The sequence below is a fragment of the Gadus morhua genome, chromosome 7 (genome assembly GCF_902167405.1).
Source record: "Gadus morhua chromosome 7, gadMor3.0, whole genome shotgun sequence".
NCBI classification, from domain to species: Eukaryota; Metazoa; Chordata; class Actinopteri; order Gadiformes; family Gadidae; genus Gadus; species Gadus morhua.
The window spans coordinates 1,903,136-1,925,828 of NC_044054.1; the positions used below are offsets into that span (position 1 = coordinate 1,903,136).

The 22,693-nt window shown below is 44.5% G+C and overlaps 1 protein-coding gene across 1 annotated transcript; it reads right to left on the minus strand.

The window, feature by feature from the left end:
* Positions 1 to 14,165: 14,165 nt before the first annotated feature.
* LOC115547854 (gamma-crystallin M2) lies at positions 14,166 to 20,242 on the minus strand. Its single transcript, XM_030362337.1, has 3 exons — positions 19,839 to 20,242; positions 19,025 to 19,267; positions 14,166 to 14,850 (listed from the first exon to the last, which is right to left on the minus strand). The coding sequence occupies exons 1-3, from the start codon at positions 19,845 to 19,847 to the stop codon at positions 14,575 to 14,577; spliced, it is 528 nt and encodes a 175-aa protein (XP_030218197.1). The 5' UTR covers positions 19,848 to 20,242; the 3' UTR covers positions 14,166 to 14,574.
* Positions 20,243 to 22,693: the final 2,451 nt, after the last annotated feature.

A 22,693-nucleotide genomic window follows, 5' to 3' on the forward strand; every position in this document is an offset into this window, starting at 1 on the left:
CAACGCTTGCTGCAAAGCCTTCGGTATGGCTGTACCTGGAAGCATCGCCTCTACATCTTGGGGACCAGATGGGTGCTGACGAGAGAGAGCATCGGCATTGGTGTTGCTCTTCCCTGATCGATACTTGATCTCGAAATCGAAAGAGGCTAGCTGGGCTGCCCACCTCTGCTCAGTAGCAGCCAGCTTAGCAGAAGACAAATGACTGAGGGGGTTGTTATCAGTATACACAACACATTTATTTCCCAACAAGTACTCTCCGAACTTCTCCGTCATGGCCCACTTAAGGGCCAAGAACTCGAGTTTCATAGAGCTATAGTTCGCCATGTTCCTCTCTGTAGGTCGCAGGCCCCTGCTAGCATAGGCTATTGGCCACACCTTGCCCGCCTGAGTCTGAGAGAGGACTGCGCCCAAGCCACCATAGCTTGCATCGACCTCCAGAATAAATGGAAGGGTGAAGTCTGCATAAGCCAACACGGGCGCAGTGGTGAGCTTCGCTTTCAGTGTTTCAAAGTTCTTGTTACACTCTTCAGTCCAACACCTGGAAAACCGCTGGTCAGGCTTCTTGGTGCCACCACACTCAGCCACAGCCCTATGCAGAGGAGCTGCTAGTTTAGCGAAACCCTCCACAAACCGCCGGTAATAACTGGCGAAACCAAGGAAAGAACGAAGCTCCGAGGCAGTAGCGGGAAACGGCCAATTAGCAACCACTTCAATCTTGGCCGGATCTGTGGAGACACCATCAGCCGATATCACATGGCCCAAGTAGTGCACCTCTTTGCGAAAGAACGAGCACTTGCTGAGCTTGGCTTTAAGCCCCTCGCATTGAAGCCGCTCCAGCACCACTTTGAGTCGCTCCAGATGCTGTTCAATAGTGGAGGAGAACACAACAATATCATCAAGATATAACAATAAAGACTGACACTGCTGGTCACCAAAGATGCGTTGCATCAACCTTTGGAAAGTGCTGGGCGCATTACAGAGCCCAAAAGGCATTCTGTTCCACTCAAATAAACCGAAAGGTGTACAAAACGCGGTCTTTGGCCGGTCGGTCTCAGTGACTGGCACCTGGTGATAGCCACTGGTCAAGTCCAGGGTTGAAAACCAGCAAGCACCGGACAATGCGTCCAAAGACTCTTCTATGCGTGGCAGAGGGAAGGCGTCTCTGCGGGTCTTACGATTAAGCTGCCGGTAATCAACGCACATGCGTAGTTTGCCACCCTTTTTCCGTACCAACACAATCGGGGACGCGTAGGGGCTGCTACTCTCCCGAATTACTTGAGATGAGAGCAGTTGATTGATGTGTTCCTTCACCACCTCATACTCTGAGGGTGGAATGCGCCTATAACGCTGCGCCACTGGAGTATCATCAATCAAAGGAATGTCGTGGGAGATGAGGTTAGTACAACCCAGATCGGTATCACTGGTGGAGAATACTGAAGCGTAATGTCCAAGTAGTGACCTCACCTGACCCTGTTCACCAACCGACAATGGCGACACATCCAAATCGTCCACCTGTTGCTGCACACTGGGTGAAGCTGTCTGGGAAGACACAGTGGCCACATTTGATGGCACCTCGGTGACTCCTGCAGGAAGGCTGACCACGTTCACGAAGTCCAGTGTGCCAACAACAGTGCGGGGGTACAACATAACATCGTTGCAGCCAACATTAATTACAGGTATATAGGCTGTACCCCTTATAACACAAACTAAAGAAGGGGAAGCCAGCAACCCCGCAGGCAAACCACCATCCAAAGGCTCAAAAAGTACCGTAGAACCTGAGTACTGCTCAGAACATGTGGCGGCCACCATTCTCATAACCCAACCAGGAATCTGCCAGCTCCTCTTACCCCTGACCTTCACCGCCCCTGGAGTGTCTGAGGGAGTTAGGCCACTTGCATGATGACACTGTTGCAGTGCCTGCACAACTGGCTTGGGGGCTTCAGAGATACAGACCTGGGAGAACAACGCTACACCATGTTGGCCAAAAAGGTCCTGGTAGCACTTACGAATCACGTTCATCCCCAGGATACCAGGCACTCGAGAAGGCATGCCACCAGGCGGGTCCCTAACCACCAAAACACCGCATTGCGGCATCAATTTGCCACAAAGTTTCACGTCAAGTTCCAAATATCCGAGGTAAGGAATAGTCAGACCGTTGGCAGCTCTGAGCTCCAACCAATGACAAGAACGGAGGCGCTCCTGGCCCCAAGGTTCAAGATGTTGGCGAAAGAAGCTCTCAGAAATGGTAGACACCATGGAGCCGGTGTCCACCAGACAAGGGACCTTCATGCCGCCCATATCGACATCCAAATGGGGGCAAGACGAAATCAATCCAGACGCATCCATGTTATGTGAAACAGCTTGAGAGCCAGTGGCGGCCCCATCCGAACTGTGGCTCTGCGGTTCGATGGGCACTAGTTTTCCGACATGGAATGAGGGCGAGATTGTCGATCAGCATTCAAGGGGGGGTCGTGAGGGAAACTGTGAACGAGAGGGAATGTGCTCGCCATCACACTCATTTGCATAGTGTCCCGGCTGGTTACAACGCCTGCATATTAGAGGCCCAGGCCGTGGTGGACGACGGTACTGGTTGGAGTTTTGTAGCTGAGCAATGCTTCCCACAAGCTGATCAAGCTGCTCTTGTTGACGCTTCAACATCTCCCTCATCTCGCTCATCTCAGACACCGCGGTAGGTGGGGCAATAGCCTGGGGGGCGCCATGAACACCATACTGGACACCATACACTAAGGGGACCGAGTGGCTGCGACCTCTCACACCACCAGGCAAACCCTCACGCTCCCATCGAATCGCCCCTCACCTCAAGCAAGGTGCTATCAGGTTGGCGACGCACCAACTGCTTCAACTCGCGTTGCAAGGAACTATTCAAGATGTGCTCGACAAACTGATCTCTCAGAAGGGCCCCGGCGTGTGGCATGTCAGCGGGGGCGCACCGCTTCACTTTACCCATGAGGCTCATCAACGCGAGGGAGAACTCCTGAAGAGTTTCTCCTTCTTGTTGACCTCTGGAAAAGAAAGCTTGCTGCACTGCAACATACGACTCTGAGCACCCATACTAGCGGGGTCCTCCCTCTCAGAGGCAGAGCGATACTTTATCTCCTCCTTGGCCTCTCCCTCTAGGTGGTCGAACAAAAAAAACGCCTGGTCAGACCGGGACAGATGTCGAGCCCTCACACTCGCCTGCACCTCCTCCACCCACTCACTCAATCCTACGCCTGTCCTTCCCCTAAAGATGGTACACTTCCTATCTCTAGGCACAAAAATTAGTCTCTCTGCTACAGAGGGAACAGAAGTAGGAGAGGCAGCAGGTACTGCTGAAGAGGTAGACGGTAGAGCACTTGAGCCAGCCTGTCCCTGTCGCAACCGCTCATTATCTGCTTTTAACTGTGCAATCAGCTCTCTAAGTTCCTGAGTTTCCTCCTCCATGATTACTACAAACTCACTACACTACTAGTAGCTATGATGATGCAAAAGCACCACGAAAGTCAAACCTATAGTGAGGGAGAACTCCCTCACGATGATCCACGAGGGGCCACTGCTGCTTTGTCTCTGATCGCCCTAATCTGCACGCACAAAAACAAAATTTAGATCGCACCAAATACAGCGAAGAGTAATCCTGCCGATAACGCCAAGTGTGGCAAGGTGGTAGGTGAAAGGAAAATAAACTAAAAGATCTAACTAAGAAATAAGAAAAAGGAACCGACAACGCCACCCTGGGAATTTCACCTCAGGGAATTGATGTAAAGTGCAAAGCACACAGGTAAGTCCACTCGTTTAGAAGGCATGAGACGTAGTTTAAATGTCATAGAAAAATACAATTTATTAAATAACTTCTTTCCTTTTCAATTCAAAATCTTCAGCATGCAACCAAAAGGAAAACAAACAATAGGCACAAAATAGTTGAGATAAACGCAAAACTAAATGAGTAATCAAATCAAAAGAAAACAAACAATACACACAAAATAGTTGAGATAAACGCAAAACTAAATGAGTAATCAAATCAAAAGAAAACAAACAATACACACAAAATAGTTGAGATAAACGCGAAACTAAATGAGTAATCAAATCAAAAGAAAACAAACAATACAAATAATTAGAACACACATTAACACTCATGCACACACGGATGGGGGGGCAACCCCGGTTAAAAGACACACTGGATGAGCACCCTTGGTAGCACTACTCGGGAGGGGGGTGCGCCGCAGCGACAGGCGGCAGTAGGCACGAGGTGCCGGCCGGTGGTGTAACACGTGAAGTAAACCACGCGGCGTGCAGCAGCAGTGAAGCGGAGTAGTGTGGAAAGGCAATATCAGCCAGCAAAGCACGTGAAGTAAACAACGCGGCGTGCAGCAACAGTGAAGCGGAGTAGCGTGGAAAGACAATATCAGCCTGGTAAAGCAGCAACAGTGAAGCGGAGTAGCGTGGAAAGACAATATCAGCCTGGCAAAGCAGCAACAGTGAAGCGGAGTAGCGTGGAAAGACAATATCAGCCTGGCAAAGCAGCAGCGACCCCAATGAGCTGATTGCAGTTGGTCCTGTTTACGACCAAACACGGGCACACACACGGGCACACACACAATCCCATTCACACAGGAGGAGGGAGGGAGAGAGGACTCCGGCCGTCATCAGCGTTTACACCACAGCTCGCACAAAAACCCTGAAGCAGCAACAAATAGACGCCCTATCGGACCAGACCACCTTTTGGCCCGGAAGTGACGCGCAAGTGACAGGAGCGCAAAAGAGGGAGAGGCAGGTGGAGGACGGCTGCTTTTATACCGCCCACATCATGACGGCCACTAGTGGTACTTGTACCGTGACTAACATGGATAGCACCTCTATCCTGCTACACATGCAACCAGTGCAAAAAATACATATGCAATACACACACAGTGAGACTCTGCCCCTCATGTGTGGTATAGACTGATATACGTATAATGGCCGTTTTCAAAGGCTTTAATGTGTTGTTCAGACAGATGTTATTGAGTATGTTTAAATTTCTAATGATGTTGATAATTTCCCAGTTATGCCTGTTTTATGATGCATTTCCTTATTTTGTTACATGCTAATACGAAAATAAACAAAAACGAGTGGCACCTCTATTCATAAATCTGATTTAACAAAGGTAAAGGGAAAAAATGTAACATATGTGTTGTTTATATTACTTGCAATTGGGTTGAAGGGTTGAGTATTTTTTAAAAAGTTTGATTATGTTGAATTAAAAGGCCTAAAATGCAATGGGTCCACCAGACCCAGCAGCACCTCCTGTGTAACAAAAAAACACCCGAGGGTTACCCCCGGTGCGTTTGAGAGTTAACATGGGGGCAGAGAAGGTGGTCTAAATAAATGATAGATTGCGCTGAAAAACGATAGCGCTCGTGAAGAATATTATCAGGAAAAGAAAGTATATCCAGCCGGCGTCCTCACGGAGATTCCCTCTGAGGATCGCAGCCTCTACGTCCGCAGGCTCTCGTAGAAAAGGACATGCCATTTCTAACACATCCTTCTGTCGGAGAGCTGCCCTCAGCCTTATAGACAACAAACTCAGGCCCCGTCCACACGAAGCCGATTTCATGGCGAAACCGCAAAGGTCTTGTACGGTTCGGCCTTCCGTCCACACGAAGCCGGCGAATCCGCTGACCGAAACCGCAAACCTCTGAAACCACCCTCGGAGGTGGTTTCAAATCTATCCGGTTTCGTTTTGGTTTCGTGTGGACGCCTGAAACCGACTGAAACCGCAAACCATGACGTCATCGCCCCACCCCTCGACCTCCTAGCCAATGGCTCTTAAGCCCGCGGAGTCTCAGAAATCACAACAAAAATGATGATGGCAGACTACAAGCTTGTAATCGTTCTGCAGCATATCATGTCCCTTGTTGGGTTGCTAAGCCATTATTTATTGAGAATCTAGTTCGCCATCGTAGAAGAGCTGTTTGTTTGTGTTGCTAGTGGTTCGGGGGGCAGCCTTTATGCGCATGCTCGCCTCTTCTTCTTCTGGATTTGTGTACCAGAAGCAGTGCCCCTTATGGGCCTGTAATGTTTACTACAGCGTTTCTACAGATCTATCCGGTTTCGCTTGGCTTCGTCTTTACGGAGATACTTCGAAACCGGATAGATCGAAACCGTAACGGTTTCGCCCGTTTCGGCTTCGTGTGGACGGGGCCTCAGAGTAGGTCTAACCACCTCCCGAGCAGGTTAGACCCACGGCGTATGTTGCCGCAGCAACTAAGGCCCCGTCCACACGAAGCCGATTTCATGGCGAAACCGCAAAGGTCTTGTACGGTTCGGCCTTCTGTCCACACGAAGCCGGCGAATCCGCTGACCGAAACCGCAAACTTCTGAAACCAACCTCGGAGGTGGTTTCAAATCTACCCGGTTTCGTTTTGGATTCGTGTGGACGCCTGAAACCGACTGAAACCGTAAACCATGACGTCATTGCCCCACCCCTCGACCCTCTAGCCAATGACTGTTAAGCCCGCGGAGTCTCACCCTTTATGCGCATGCTCGCCTTTTCTTAATATTTATTTTTGTAGCAGAAGCAGCGCCCCTTATGGGCCTGGAATGTGTACTACAGCGTTTCCACAGATCTACCCGGTTTCGCTTGACTCCGTCTTTACGGAGATACTCCGAAACCGGATTTTATTTAATTTTTTAAAAAATCCCATTAATTTCCTATGTAAAACGGCATTTTGCTCAATAGCTTCCGAGTGATGGGACCCAGAGGCCCCAGACCAATGTAGACCTGTCCGACTATGTGGTACTAATGACACACACCTCACTAAAAAATAATATTTTGCACCTCCAATTTTATTTGAATTTTCTAAAAATCCCATTAATTCCCTATGGAAAACTGCTTTTTGCTCAATAGCTTCCGAGTTATGGGACCCAGAGGCCCCAGACCAATGTAGACCTGTACTACTATGTGGTACTAACAACACACACCTCACTAAAAAATAATATTTTGCACCTCCTATTTTATTTAAATATTTTAAGAATCCCATTCATTTCCTATGGGAAATTGTTTTTTGCTCAATACACTGAAGAAAATTTGAAGCGTTATTTACTTTTGCAAAGCTTTTGCACTTAGAAATTGTAGTAAATTCTACAAGGGTGATCATGAAGTAAACTTTACTTGCAGATATAAGTTTATTTTACTAGCAAACCTCAGGTAACTTACTAATGATTATTCATATAGTCATTGAATTTTACTCTTTCCTTCTTTGTAAGTTTTACTTAGACTCTGACTGCTTGAAACTGAATAATCTCAACTGAAATCAATGGCTTTTCAAGGTAATTTTTAAATACTTATTCTAACTTTTATTTATGGATTATATTTAAGTCACTTACACAACATTTTACATCAATTTTCTGCAGTTTAAATTGCCTAAATTTGTTCTAAATGTTTTTGTTTATTGAAACAATGACTTAAAAAAAATGAATGAAGCAACTGTTTCATTTAACAACACTTATTTTTAATTGAAAAATATTTTTCTCAATAAAACATTTTACAAGTTTGTCTATATGTGCTGTGAAAATATTTTAACATGTCGCTCTGATCTAAAAAAAATTACACATCTTTCATACAAAATCGGAACCATTTCCACATATGTTAAATCAAGAAAATCCTGCATTTTTGCTGCTGTGATTCTGTCCTATTCCTCAAAAAAGCAGTAGAGCATTGCTGGTCTAGATTCACGTCATTGAGAGAGAGCTGTCATATGTATCAAGAATAATACAGAATCAAAATTTAAACAGTGTAAACGGAATCAGAATTGAGAACAATGAGGCTTCATATCAAATGAGCAAAATATAGAGGAGAGAATTAAAAATAAAGGCCTCCAAATAAGGTGATGGTCCTTAGGAAGCATATGGAAGCAAATTATTACAGCAAATGATTTTGGATAGATCATTTTTATTTTTTCAAATTCCCACAAATGAATTTCAATTTCAGATACTTAAGGCTAATCAATAACTCTATAAAAACTCAAAAAGATGGAAAATGCATCATTTCAACAAGTGGCCTATATCCTAGGTGCATTCTGGTGGTTCTTTTAGTTGAAATGTGACATTTCATATTAAATCATATTTAACAGTGTCGATAAATGATGATACTATGATAAACGGAGTGAAATTTTGTGGGAAAGAACATCTCTCCTGTCCTGTTTGCTCTGCAGATGCATAGACTGTCTCAGTAAGATTTTAGATTTGTGGCAAACTAAGAGTACACTGCAAACTAACAACAATGATATCATCCTCTTTAGCTTATTTATAATAATTAGCATCAGGGTTTTTGTGAGGTCTGGCAGAGGCTGCTGTGAAGGTCGCAGCCTCTCCAAGCCGAGACACCGCGGATATTTGAAACGTTTTTTTTCTCCTCCCTTCCCCGCTTCTCTCTGTCGTTGCTGTCGTGTTATTTATGCTAAGAAAACTCATCATTTTGGCAAACCCGCCATTTATTCACCGCTAGCGAAGGATTAATCATACAGTCAGTCCCGGTTTACACACACACACTGTCAAGTAAGGTCGATTTCTTAGAGTCCAGGAGACGGGGAGGAGGTGGAGAGGTCTGTGGGCAGATAAGGGAGAGGGAGGTGGGGGCTGTTGGAAAATTTCCAAGGCCTTGGGAAAGGTGGGGGTTTTACCAGCGGGGACTGAAGAGGAATAGATTTACTCATGTCAGTGTTACTCATGTATCAGGTTTAGGCATGTATCAGTTAAATATCATAAAATCATATATCATGTTTTAGTATCATCATATAACAATCATTTTCTTTGCTTCTTTGTTTTAATATCATCATAAATATATCTCTTTCTTTAATATCTATCATTCATTATAAAGTGTTTCTTTGTTTTAATATCATCATAAACATATCTCTTTCTTTAATATCTATCATTCATTTTAAAGTGTTTCTTGTTTTAGTATCATCATATATCTATCTTTTTCTTTAATATCTATTATTCACTATAAGATTTATCATGTTGTTTAGACATGATTGGTTATGGAAGAAAGCACCTAGAAAGATTACAGCACTTGTGGGTGAAATGATGTTGTCATACGCTTATGACATGTTGTATTGTTTATCTTACACTTATGATATGTTGTATTGTTGTATTGTTTATCTTACACTTATGATATGTTGTATTATGGTATTGTTTATCATTATATGGTGTATTTTACTTATTAGTATAATTTCTGGAACAAGTAACAACAATCTGAAGGCGTACGTGCCGGAGAGAACGTGCCTGAGAGTAGGCCTACGTGCCTGAGAGAATCTTTGCCATGGCGCGGTGGAAAAATACCAGGTCAGAGTGACCTGATGGCCAGCTGCATGGGTAAGAGAGAGGGCGGGGCTGATAGTGAAAGTTTTAGATAAAAGGCGCTGTAGGAAGCAGACGTGCCTGAGAGAATCTTTGCCATGGCGCGGTGGAAAAATACCAGGTCAGAGTGACCTGATGGCCAGCTGCATGGGTAAGAGAGAGGGCGGGGCTGACAGTGAAAGTTTTAGATAAAAGGCGCTGTAGGAAGCAGAGAGATAGAGACATCGTCCCGACGGGGGCTCCATGGGGGGCGGCCCTGGGCCCTTTGCGATCTCCGGACTTTTGGACTTAGAAAACTTAGAAAACTCAGAAAACTTGGAACATCCGATCTCCGTACTTTCGGACTTAGAGAAATTAGAGCATCCGATCTCCCGACTTTTGGACTTAGAAAACTTGGAACATCCGATCTCCGTACTTTCGGACTTAGAGAGATTAGAACATCCGATCTCAGTACTTTCGGACTTAGAAAAATTAGGACATCCTCTCTCCAACACGCTACAGAGATGCGTGTCGTAGCCCGTCGGGGCAAAGAAGACTACTGGCTGTGGGACCATTTGATGAGAATATCCTGGCTGTGGGACCATTTGATGAGACCGACCCAACGTGCCCGAGGAGAGATAGAGCTACCGTCGACACCGGGGAAGCGTAGTGTAGAGAGGTAAGAATCAGGAATCGAAATTATTATAGACTTAATCAGCTTTATAAACAAACCCAATTTAGGCACTATGTTATAGGAGAGATAGGGATTCCCTCTCTTTTCCTCTGTCAACACCGGCGTGGAACGCCAGCGCTGCTCACTTCTCGACGATACGGAGCGGCCCGTATCAGATAGGGGCCATCGGAGCAACATTCCAGCGCAGCTCACCCTCCCCAATCTGAATCAGTGTGGGGGCCGACGACAAGGGAACAACGGTCTTTCTCTTCACACAGCTGAGGGGAGTGTTGGACGTAGTGTAGAGAGGTGAGATATCGGGAATCGAAATTATCGTAGACAAACCCACCAAGATGTGTTCCGGATGTATTTCATATCACTTATTTAGAAGTGTCACTGATGGCATTTTATTAGTCACTATATTATATGTCTTAACATGCTTTTTTGAAGGCCTTCACCGCTTGCTGCAATGTCCCAGATATTAATCCTGCAAATAAAACTATATTCAAACCATTCCTTTTCAATCATTCCAAGGACCTGCTACGGAGGAGTGTAGGTTAGAGCTTCAGTGAACAAACTAACTGTTCTAGTATAGGCATCATGGATCTAAGAGGTTACCTAGTACAAAGAAATCAAACATATCCCGGGAGTTAGTCATACCAAACTCCTAAAACATCTCAGCAAATTCACCAAGTGCACGGATCCCAGAGGAGAGCTAGCATAACAGACGTGATCGGTCTGCCACATTCCTGGCTACGGGTTATGCCCAGGGGTGGGGCACCGAGGTAAGAGGGATAGGCGTCTGATACAAGGTAGTTAGGGGCTGAGCGAATCTCCTCACCAACCTGTTACAACCGTTACGGGATACAGGTTTCACTAGCATCGCCATTTAGGGGGTGGTAGAATTGACGGATCTGACAACACACACACACACACACACACACACACAAACACACACTACTCGCTGCAAGTGCAACATAAAAAGAGGTTTGCTGGTTAGCTAGCGACACGTGTCGCACTGGCCACAAATAAAGAAAACCACCGTCAACTTTACATTAAAGGAACGTGCTCGACCGTTCGGGAGCTATACGTTTCATAAACACAAAATAAACCACTCGTTTTGTATAAAATTAAGATAATTAATAAAAACGATGGTGGAGCTCATAACATAGATATATATATACTGAGTGACTAGATATTGCATTCGGCTTCTAAGCATGCGTTAACAATGCCGCCATCTTGCCGGCGGGAACCACCCACCTGAATGAATGTCATGGGGCAGCGGTCTTTTCAGTCTAAATCACTCTAAAACGCCTTGTCTTAAGGCAATATTAAAGGCACAAACACGCTTGACCGACCCGATTGAAGATTTCCTTTAAAAAAAAAGGCGTTTTAGAGTGATTTAGACTGGGAAAGGACTTCTGTCCCATCGACGTTCATTCATTCAGGTGGGTGGTTACCCCGCGGAAAGATGGCGGCGGCATTGACGTATATGTTCCACTGAACAGCGCAGCTCAGGCGATGTCTAGTCAGTATATATATCTATGATAACTTGTGCACTTACCAAGGGGACAGTGAGGTCCGACTGCTGTACCCCCGGGGTGCACGACACAAGTCCACAGGGACGTTGCGATAAGTGACCATAGTAAAATGAATCGACAGGGATACGTGATGTGTGACAATGGCAAATGGGATCATATTACATTTTATATTATCATAATATATCTTAACTCCGTTACATATGCAGGAAAAACCCTGAATGACTTACCTTCAAGATAATTTAGCTGCTCATTCCTCCATTACACCTGACCACCGTTGTAATCTTCTTGAGTTTTGGCGGACAACGAAGCGCATGCGTCCTGTATGCGCGTCACAAGGCGCATGCGCGGATTCAAAACAGGCGACACTATTAAAACTTACTTGGTATTTCTAGGTTCATGTGCAATGACTATGAAACCTTTGAATATTATGTGAAAATACATAATAAAACTTACTCTTCCCACACAGTTTATATATCACATGAATGACATATATAGTTTTACTTGAATAATTCAAGTTCTCACTGATACTTATAATTACAAAATAAAAATTGTGACAGTTAACCTAATTAATATTACTACACCATAAAATCATTTTTTTCAGTGTAGCTTCCGAGTTATGGGACCCAGACACCCCAGACCAATGTAGACCTGTCAGAATATGTGGTACTAATAACACACACCTCACTAAAAAATAATATTTTGCACCTCCAATTTTATTTGAATTTTTTAAAAATCCCATTAATTTCCTATGGAAATCGGCTTTTTGCTCAATAGCTTCCGAGTTATGGGACCCTGAGGCCCCAGACCAATGTAGACCTGTCCTACAATGTGGTAATAACAACACACACCTCACTAAAAATTAATATTTTGCACCTCCAATTTTATTTGAATTTATTAAAAATCCCATTCATTTCCTATGAAAAACGGCTTTTTGCTCAATAGCTTCCGAGTTATGGGACCCAGAGGCCCCAGACCAATGTAGACCTGTCCGAATATGTGGTACTAATAACATACACCTCACTAAAAAATAATATTTTGCACCTCCAATTTTATTTGAATTTTTAAAAAATCCCATTCATTTCCTATGCAAAACGGCTTTTTGCTCAATAGCTTCCGAGTTATGGGACCCAGAGGCCCCAGACCAATTTAGACCTGTTCTACTATATGGTACTAACAACACACACCTCACTAACAATAAATATTTCACACCTCCTATTTTATTTGAATTTTTAAAAAATCCCATTCATTTCCTATGGAAAACGGCTTTTTGCTCAATAGCTTCCGAGTTAATGGACCCAGAGGCCCCAGACCAATTTAGACCTGTTCTACTATATGGTACTAACAACACACACCTCACTAAAAATAAATATTTTGCACCTCCTATTTTATTTAAAAATTTTAAGAATCCCATTAATTTCCTATGGGAAATTACTTTTTGCTCAATACCTTCCGAGTTATGGGACCCAGACACCCCAGACCAATGTAGACCTGTCCGAATATGTGGTAATAACAACACACACCTCACTAAAAATTGATATTTTGTAACTCCTATTTTATTTAAATATTTTAAGAATCCCATTAAATTCCTCAAAAAAAACATCCAATAGGAAAGATGCTCACAGCGTCTATTAGAGACGTAGTCTGGTTAATACAGGAGTGAATCGGCAGCTGGAGCACCCCCTTTCCGTCTGCAGACGACACCGAAGGGTACCTTTCCCGTCAGCCACCGACGTTCAAGTGCCTTGGCCAACAGTCGGTATTTGATTATTCTCAGAGTGAGACTGTGTTGGTCTGCATTGGTCTGGGGTTTCTGGGTCCCACAACTCGGAAGCTATTGAGCAAAAGCCGTTTTCCATAGGAAATTAATGGGATTTTTAAAAAATTCAAATAAAATAGGAGGTACAAAATATACATTTTTAGTGAGGTGTGTGTTGTTAGTACCATATAGTCGGACAGGTCTAAATTGGTCTGGCGCCTCTGGGTCCCATAACTCGGAAGCTATTGAGCAAAAAGCCGTTTTCCATAGGAAATGAATGGGATTTTTAAAAAATTCAAATAAAATAGGAGGTGCAAAATATTTATTGTTAGTGAGGTGTGTGTTGTTACTTGTTAGTACCATATAGTAGAACAGGTCTAAATTGGTCTGGGGCCTCTGGGTCCCATAACTCGGAAGCCATTGAGCAAAAAGCCGTTTTCCATAGGAAATGAATGGGATTTTTTAAAAATTCAAATAAAATTGGAGGTGCAAAATATTATTTTTTTAGTGAGGTGTGTGTTATTAGTACCACATATTCGGACAGGTCTACATTGGTCTGGGGCCTCTGGGTCCCATAACTCGGAAGCTATTGAGCAAAAAGCCGTTTTCCATAGGAAATTAATGGGATTTTTTAAAAATTCAAATAAAATTGGAGGTGCAAAATATTAATTTTTATTGAGGTGTGTGTTGTTAGTACCACATAGTAGGACAGGTCTACATTGGTCTGGGGTGTCTGGGTCCAATACCTGGGAAGCTATTGAGCAAAAAGCAATTTTCCATAGGAAATTAATGGCCGAATATCTGTCGAATATCCAACATCATACTAACTTCACCACGGTCTGGAAAGACTCAACGGACACAAAAGAGTCAACAAGGAACCAAGGAGTGTTTGACAAGGCGATTTATTCACTGCTCAACTCCAGAGCAGAAATAGCAACCAACTCGGCTAATAGCGAGCTATCTCGGGCAATAGGTAGCTAACTCGGCTAATAGCTAGCTAACTCGGCTAATAGCGAGCTAACTCGGGCAATAGCTAGCTAACTCGGCTAATAGCGAGCTTATTCAAATAATAAAAAGCTAAGTTGGTTAAAATAGTGCCTTAACTCAGCTAATAGCGAGCAAACTCCTCTAATAGCGCGCTAACTCAGCTAATAGTGTGCTAACAGCACGCCAGCTCTGCCTGAAAGCGAGCCAACTCCGCTAAAATCGAACTAACTCGGCCTAAAAGCAAGCCAACTCCGCTAAAGTCGCAAGCTAACTCCGCTAAAAGCGAGCTAACTCGGCTAATCCCTTTAGAAGTCGGTGACCCTGCGGAGGGAGCCGGCCGTGTTGCAGACGGCCCCCCAGTCGCTGGCTTTGCGGTACTCCCCCGGCCCCAGGAAGTACTGGCGGCCGCGGTAGCTGGAGTGCTCGTAGAGCGTCCAGTAGCCCTCCACCACGCGGCAGGACGCCACGTCGCGGTGCGGGAACCGCTCCTGCACCGAGTCCACGTCCTCGCTGAGCTCATGGGCCTGGCCCTGGAAGTCGGGCCGGTCGTAGATCTTCATCAGGTAGGGCCCTCCGCTGGTCTGCGGGCGGGGTGGAGGGCGGAGGGGTTAGCGGACGTAGGGGGCGGAGGAACACACCTCGAGACCCACACACAGACCCACACACAGACCCACACACAGACCCACACACAGACCCACACACAGGACCACACACAGACCCACACACAGGACCAAACACAGACCCACACACAGACCCACACAGAGGACCACACACAGACCCACACACAGACCCACACACAGGACCACACACAGACCCACACACAGACCCACACACAGACCCACACACAGAGTGTCGTTGTCTGGTGGTGGAGTGTCTGTGGTGTGTGTGGGAGGGTTACCACCAGTGCCGCCGCTCCCATAACGCGCACTACGCACTGCGAGTAGGGCCTCAAGTCCTGAGGGGGCCCCCAAAAAAAATAAAAAATAATAATAATTAGGCTGTCTCTGTTTACAAAGTAAAGTGTGTACATATTTGTGCAAATAGTTTCTGCTTGTAAATCTTTGCTTCATAGAATTTTTCTTACTTGTATACTTCTGGTTTTAAGTTTGTATTTATGGATAACTATTTAATTTAAAAGATTTTGGACATTCCAATACTTGTGTGTACTGTATGTATGTTTTGGCTGTTCTGTGAACTGTGTTTACAAAGTAGATTTGTAGGGGGGGGGGGGGGGGGGGGGGGGCCCATAAAGGAGTTATGCTTAGGGCCCCAAAATAGCTAGCAGCGGCACTGGTTACCACTAGGGATGGGCAAAATTACTCTTTTCCGGGAACTAGTTCTTTCAGTTCAGTTCACTACAACGATTAGTTTGTTTGATTGATTCGATCGTTATGTCAGATTACGTCATTTGGTGTCTGCCCCCCCCCCCCGCGAGACGGCCGTGATCATAATTTAACGGACTTCTAGGCTCTAACCCCCGTGAAAATCGAGAAGATATACTATATAGTAACCGAAGGTCCCACCAATATTTATACCACTTGCTTACTCTCTATATTTCATTCATGGTTTTACATTTATAATTGTATTTTACTTTACATATAATTCTTCATTATTCAGGCATTACAGAACTTTCATGGTCATAAATAAAAAGTACGAATTGCAGTTTAATTTCTTTGTTTTGGTCTTAAATTGACGTAGAATGGAGCAAAGAATCCTGGGATTGGGAAATGCGTTTATCCAATAAACAGATGGAGGTCAAGTCTATTTTCGAAAAAATGTAGGGGGATATATGAGTGGCCCCACGTCGAATGGTATGACCCAAGATACGTCAGACAGAGAAAGCGCACATATTCGACGGTACCGCCTTGTCATTTGTTTACCCAGGTGCCATTGCAACACCATTGCTACCTCTCATTGGCTGAATATTTGAGAACGTTGTAGACTCAATCAATATAAGTCGCGGGGAGACAAAGGTCTGTTCGTTTGTATATTTTATTTACGAGACCATATTTTTGGTTTATGTTAAAAAAAAGAATCAAAGAACCAGTTCTTCTTGTTTTGGGGAACCAGTTCTTGTCGTTCACGTTCGGGATTCGTTCGTTGTGAACGAATCGGTCGCGACCGACTCATCCCTAGTTACCACCTAACAGCTCCACCTAACAGCACCACCTAACAGCTCCACCTAACAGCACCACCTAACAGCTCCACCTAACAGCACCACCTAACAGCACCACCTAAATGAAACAGCACCACCTAACAGCACCACCTAACTGCACCACCTAACAGCAATACCTAAATGAAACAGCACCACCTAACAGCACCACCTAAATGAAACAGCACCACCTAACAGCACCACCTAACAGCACCACCTAACAGCACCACCTAACAGCTCCACCTAACTGCACCACCTAAATGAAACAGCACCACCTAACAGCTCCACCTAACAGCTCCACCTAACAGCACCACCTAACTGCACCACCTAACAGCTCCACCTAACTGCACCACCTAAATGAAACAGCACCACCTAATAGCTCCACCTAACAGCTCCACCTAACAGCACCACCTAACAGCTCCACCTAACATCACCACCTAACAGCACCACCTAACAGCTCCACCTAACAGCACCACCTAACAGCACCACCTAAATGAAACAGCACCACCTAACAGCACCACCTAAATGAAACAGCACCACCTAACAGCACCACCTAAATGAAACAGCACCACCTAACTGCACCACCTAACTGCACAACCTAACTGCACCACCTAAATGAAACAGCACCACCTAACAGCACCACCTAACTGCACCACCTAACAGCTCCACCTAACTGCACCACCTAAATGAAACAGCACCACCTAACAGCTCCACCTAACAGCTCCACCTAACAGCACCACCTAACAGCTCCACCTAACAGCACCACCTAACAGCTCCACCTAACAGCACCACCTAACAGCTCCACCTAACAGCACCACCCAACAGAACCACCTAACAGCACCACCTAACAGCACCACCTAAATGAAACAGCACCACCTAACAGCACCACCTAAATGAAACAGCACCACCTAACAGCACCACCTAACAGCATCACCTAAATGAAACAGCACCACCTAACAGCACCACCTAACAGCACCACCTAACAGCACCACCTAACAGCACCACCTAAATTAAACAGTACCACCTAACAGCACCACCTAACAGCACCACCTAAATTAAACAGCACCACCTAACAGCACCACCTAACAGCACCACCTAAATTAAACAGCACCACCTAACAGCACCACCTAACAGCACCACCAAAATGAAACAGCACCACCTAAATGAAACAGCACCACCTAAATGAAACAGCACCACCTAAATGAGTGAGGCTTTAGTGAAGCCAATCATTTAGGTGGGGCTATGAGCCCAGTTAGCTCGCTTTTAGCCAGGTACCTCTCCATTAGCCAGGTTAGCTCGCTATTAGCAGAGTTAGCTCTTTAACCCAGTTAGCTCACTTTTAGCCCAGTTAGCTCTTTGATAGCCCAGTTGGCTCACTTTAACCCAATGGGCTCGCTTTAACCAAGTTATCTCACTATTAGCCTAGTTAGCTAACCATTAGCCCAGTTAGCTCTCTATCAGCCCAGTTAGCTCACCATTAGCCCAGTTAGCTCTCTATCAGCCCAGTTAGCTCTCTATCATCCCAGTTAGCTCTCTATTAGCCCAATTAGATCTATATTAGCCCAGTTAGCTCTCAATCAGCCCAGTTACCTCCCCATTATCCCAGTTAGCTCTCTATCAGCCCAGTTAGCTCACCATTAGCCCAGTTAGCTCTCTATCATCCCAGTTAGTTCTCTATCATCCCAGTTAGTTCTCTATTATCCCAGTTAGCTCTCTATCAGCCCAGTTACCTCACCATTATCCCAGTTAGCTCTCTATCAGCCCAGTTAGCTCACCATTAGCCCAGTTAGCTCTCTATCATCCCAGTTAGCTCTCTATCATCCCAGTTAGCTCATCATTAGCCCAGTTAGCTCTCTATTAGCCCAGTTAGCTCACCATTAGCCCAGTTAGCTCTCTATCAGCCCAGTTAGCTCTCTATCAGCCCAGTTAGCTCTCTATCATCCCAGTTAGCTCTCTATCATCCCAGTTAGCTCACCATTAGACCAGTTAGCTCACCATTAGCCCAGTTAGCTCTCTATCATCCCAGTTAGCTCTCTATCATCTCAGTTAGCTCTCTATCATCCCAGTTAGTTCATCATTAGCCCAGTTAGCTCTCTATTAGCCCAGTTAGCTCACCATTAGCCCAGTTAGCTCTCTATCAGCCCAGTTAGCTCTCTATCAGCCCAGGTAGCTCACCATTAGCCCAGTTAGCTCTCTATCAGCCCAGTTAGCTCACCATTATCCCAGTTAGCTCTCTATCATCCCAGTTAGCTCACCATTAGCCCAGTTAGCTCTCTATCAGCCCAGTTAGCTCACCATTAGCCCAGTTAGCTCTCTATCAGCCCAGTTAGCTCACCATTAGCCCAGTTAGCTCACCATTAGCCCAGTTAGCTCTCTATCATCCCAGTTAGCTCACCATTTGCCCAGTTAGCTCTCTATCAGCCCAGTTAGCTCACCATTAGCCCAGTTAGCTCTCTATCATCCCAGTTAGTTCTCTACCATCCCAGTTAGCTCACCATTATCCCAGTTAGCTCTCTATCAGCCCAGTTAGCTCACCATTAGCCCCTTTAGCTCGCTGCTAGCCCGCAATCCCCGGCTCTCGCTCCTCCGCCCACCACACTCACATAGGAGAAGGTCCTGCAGGAGCGCACGGTGTCGTTGTAGCCCATCCAGTGCTGGTAGTCGGGGTAGTCGCCGCGGGTCAGCACGTACTGGTAGCCCTGGTAGCTGGGCCTCTCGTACAGCACCCAGCAGCCACTCTCCACCCGCACAGAGCTGCAGCGGCTGAAGTGGGGGTGCACATCCGCGCAGTCCGCCTCGCACTCATAGGAGCGCCCCTGGAAGTTCGGCTCCTCGAAGAACGTGATCTGGGGGGAGGGGGGGTCGTGAGGAAACAACGGGGGGGGGGGGGGGGGTCCCCGTCCCCCCCACAAACACTAGAGGTGTTCTGATCTTTTATTTTCCTTGCCGATACCGATTTCTGAACTTGAGTGTCGGTACCGATACCGAGTATATCCTGCACTAAGTTTAGAAAGATGTTTCTAACTTCAAAAAATTGTTTAAACTTTTTTTTTTAGCACTTTTCAAATGAGAAAAACAGCAGAATCCAGAGTTATACAATGCGTTAAAAGACTCTCTCAAGTCTCATCTTACTCATCCTGCACCCAGAGCGAAACAGAAAAAAAAAAAGGGTAGGCTACAAAGATAGGCCTAAATAAATGCAAACTTTCTTTTATCGCTTTCTAAATGAGATAAACAGCTAAATCCAATGTAAACAAACACACAGTCTCCCTCATCTTACTCATCCTGCAGTCAGAGCGGAAGAGTTAAGAAATAAATCGGTTTACTTCAAAAATAGTTTACAACTTTTTTTTAATCGCTTTTAAAATAAGAAAAACAGCCAAATCCAGTGTAAACAAACACATTAAAGTCTCTCACCTTACTCATCCTGCACTCCGATGTCGAACAGTGGTGTCCTCTACAGCAGAGAGAGAACGGTCGTTTTATAAACCTCGATTAAACCCCCTGGATTACGGCACTTTTGTCGTCGTGATGAACGCCGCTTTGTTGTTAGCTTTGCTGTTAGCACCGTGCCAACTATTCTGATCCCGTCCATGGCCAATAAATAAAAGCCCTGATTCATCATTCAGGCAGAGTGGCCTGATCTGGCACCGATTAATGCTGCCTCTGACAATATCAGAGCGATCACACAACGGACAACAAACCACACCTGTTGGAATGGCTCTTTGATCAGACGTGATATAGATTATAGATTATTGCAACTCTATGCAAAAGGTGCATTGCAGGAGGAAGGATTCATGGATTTGTGGAATGGATTGAGGCGTGAGTTGTGGTGCAGTGGTGATATTCATGTGCGTTGCAGACGGAACACTATTTCAAAGCAATTCAACTCAATTGTATTTGTGTACATATCTTAATCACAGGCCCAAAGGCCAAGGGGTTAACACAACGTGTGTTTATGCACCCCCTGGTCCAAGCGCCCAAGAGGGCAAGAAACACACACACACGCACACGCACACACACACACACGTCACACATCAATTGTAATAACAAGTAATTAACGAAAAAATGCATTTCCTGCAGAAAATGCGGTGAGTGCTGTAGTACAAAGTGAGGTTGAAAATATTTCTTAATAAAGCCACATAGATTAGGACATAAAGAAACTTTAAATGGCTTAAATCAAGTGAAGGGATTTGAACAAAAGTTCAAAACTCTAAATGGAATAAACAATGTAAACATGCACACCATTTAAGAAAGAGTAAATGGTTGGAAACAAATAAAGTGACTGCTGAATGAAAAGCGCAAAGCATTGCTAAAAATGCAGAAATGTAAAATGAATTGAACAGAAGAATCTGAAACGTCAAATGTATTGCCCTGTACTGTGTGTGTGTGTGTGTGTGTGTGTGTGTGTGTGTGTGTGTGTGTGTGTGTGTGTGTGTGTGTGTGTGTGTGTGTGTGTGTGTGTGTGTGTGTGTGTGTGTGTGTAAAATCCACCCAATCTGGCAATACTGCATCACGCTCCAACGTCAATATAAATCAATGAGACCAACTGAAAACGAAGCCGGTATGAAACTAAAACTGTGATTCTGAATAAAGTTTAAATGATATCGAAATCCCGCCTGGATATTATTGAAGGTACGATAAAAAAGATTTAAATTAGATATAGATGTCAATTGCTCATTTTGTAATATGTACCCTGAAGCTGTGACACATTTATTTTGGAACTGTTGCCATTCAAATAATTTATGGAAAGATATTTGCACTTTTATCACTCGTTTCATTGACCCCAAGTTTTCCCTTTGTATTGAACATGTATTGTTTGGTTTCTTCAATTACACCTCTAGTCAAGCAAACCAATATTTTATTGTAAACCTTATTATTTTATTAGCCTAATGACATATTCATAAATGTAAATACTCGAATCAGAAACCGCTTTTTGTTGTGTTTGAGAATGAAGCCAAGCAGTATGTGGGGAATATTCTATGTTCTAGAAATGGGAAAGCTATTAAAACACAAATTAGGGATTGATCATGCGCCCTAAGGGGCGGTTCGGCGGAAGGAGGAGGTGTGTTCTGGCGCAAACGGTATTTTGCCGTTTCTGAATACCATTGCGCTACTGACCAGGAAATAGCTGGTTTAAAGTCAGTGGCGCGTTGTTCAGATGCTATTTTAAGGGCACATGCATACATGCGCATGCGATGCATACGGATTGCTTTTGAGCAAGGTACGTTTTATTACTCTGTTTTCTAGGAATAATTGACACAAGCAGAAACCAAAAACCAGCCGTTTTTTCTTTTTTTCGTTTTGTCCAAAAAAACGAAAATCAAAATTTCAGTTCATTTATTCGTTTTTTGGTTCTTCTTACCAAAACGAGTTTACCACTCAATATCTGGTTTCCGCCGGTGGGCGGGTCCTCTTGTTGGCTAGCGTGCTTCATTGCCCTGTGCTCTTCATAATAAAAGTTCTTCCGTTTGATAATGTCGACAAAAATATTACTGTATTATAGACACTAGCAGACACAGAGGACCACACCACCCACAGTCAAGACTGACACGGCTTCAAATAACTAATAGTATTCATAATCATTTGAAAATGAGAACTTATGAAGTTATGATGACTTCAGTGCAGTTGATGTTTAGCCACAGTTAATACATGCAGAGCAGACCTGCGATCGCTGGCTGCTGATTTCCTCACAGCCTGAGAGCTATGAGGAATAGGCCTACAAGTGATCACAACACATTACTGACAGCTGAAAATTGCGCATTTGTTGACCTTTATCCATTTAAAGTAAACAAATTATTTTTTCTGGTTGAAAGATATTTTATATTGTTTTCATATTATTATTTACTGATGGTGTTTACAGAATGCGAGTGCGTGTTATATTGAAAGCGAGGCTGAGTGTGCCTATGAATATAGGCTACAGTGAGTTTTTAAAGGTGCTGTACAAGCAAATCATATTGTCTACTCTACAGTGACAGGGAGTGTAAAGTAACCTACTTCATTCAATATCGAATAGGCTACTGTAGCCTACACTATGTACAAATGGTTTTGCTCATTGCAGTTGTGACAGTCATTTTAACGTGTCAGCAGGCAAGCTTCACTCATTCCAGGATGCATTATGCGTTGTCCTATAGCCTACTTGGAACATGTTTTGGAATGGATCTATAGTAGCGTATAGAAATTTGAATATGATGAATATGAATTACAGTCCAAGCGGGTTAGGCAAGGCAAGGCAATTTTATTTTTATAGCCCGTTTTTACACACAGTTTGT

Bases quoted from the DNA above. Each gene is read 5' to 3' on its own strand.
- LOC115547854 (XM_030362337.1), bottom strand. The intron at 14,851-19,024 runs GTGAGTGTGGTG...CCCCGCCCGCAG, and splicing joins CCTGCAGGACCTTCTCCTAT to ACCAGCGGAGGGCCCTACCT.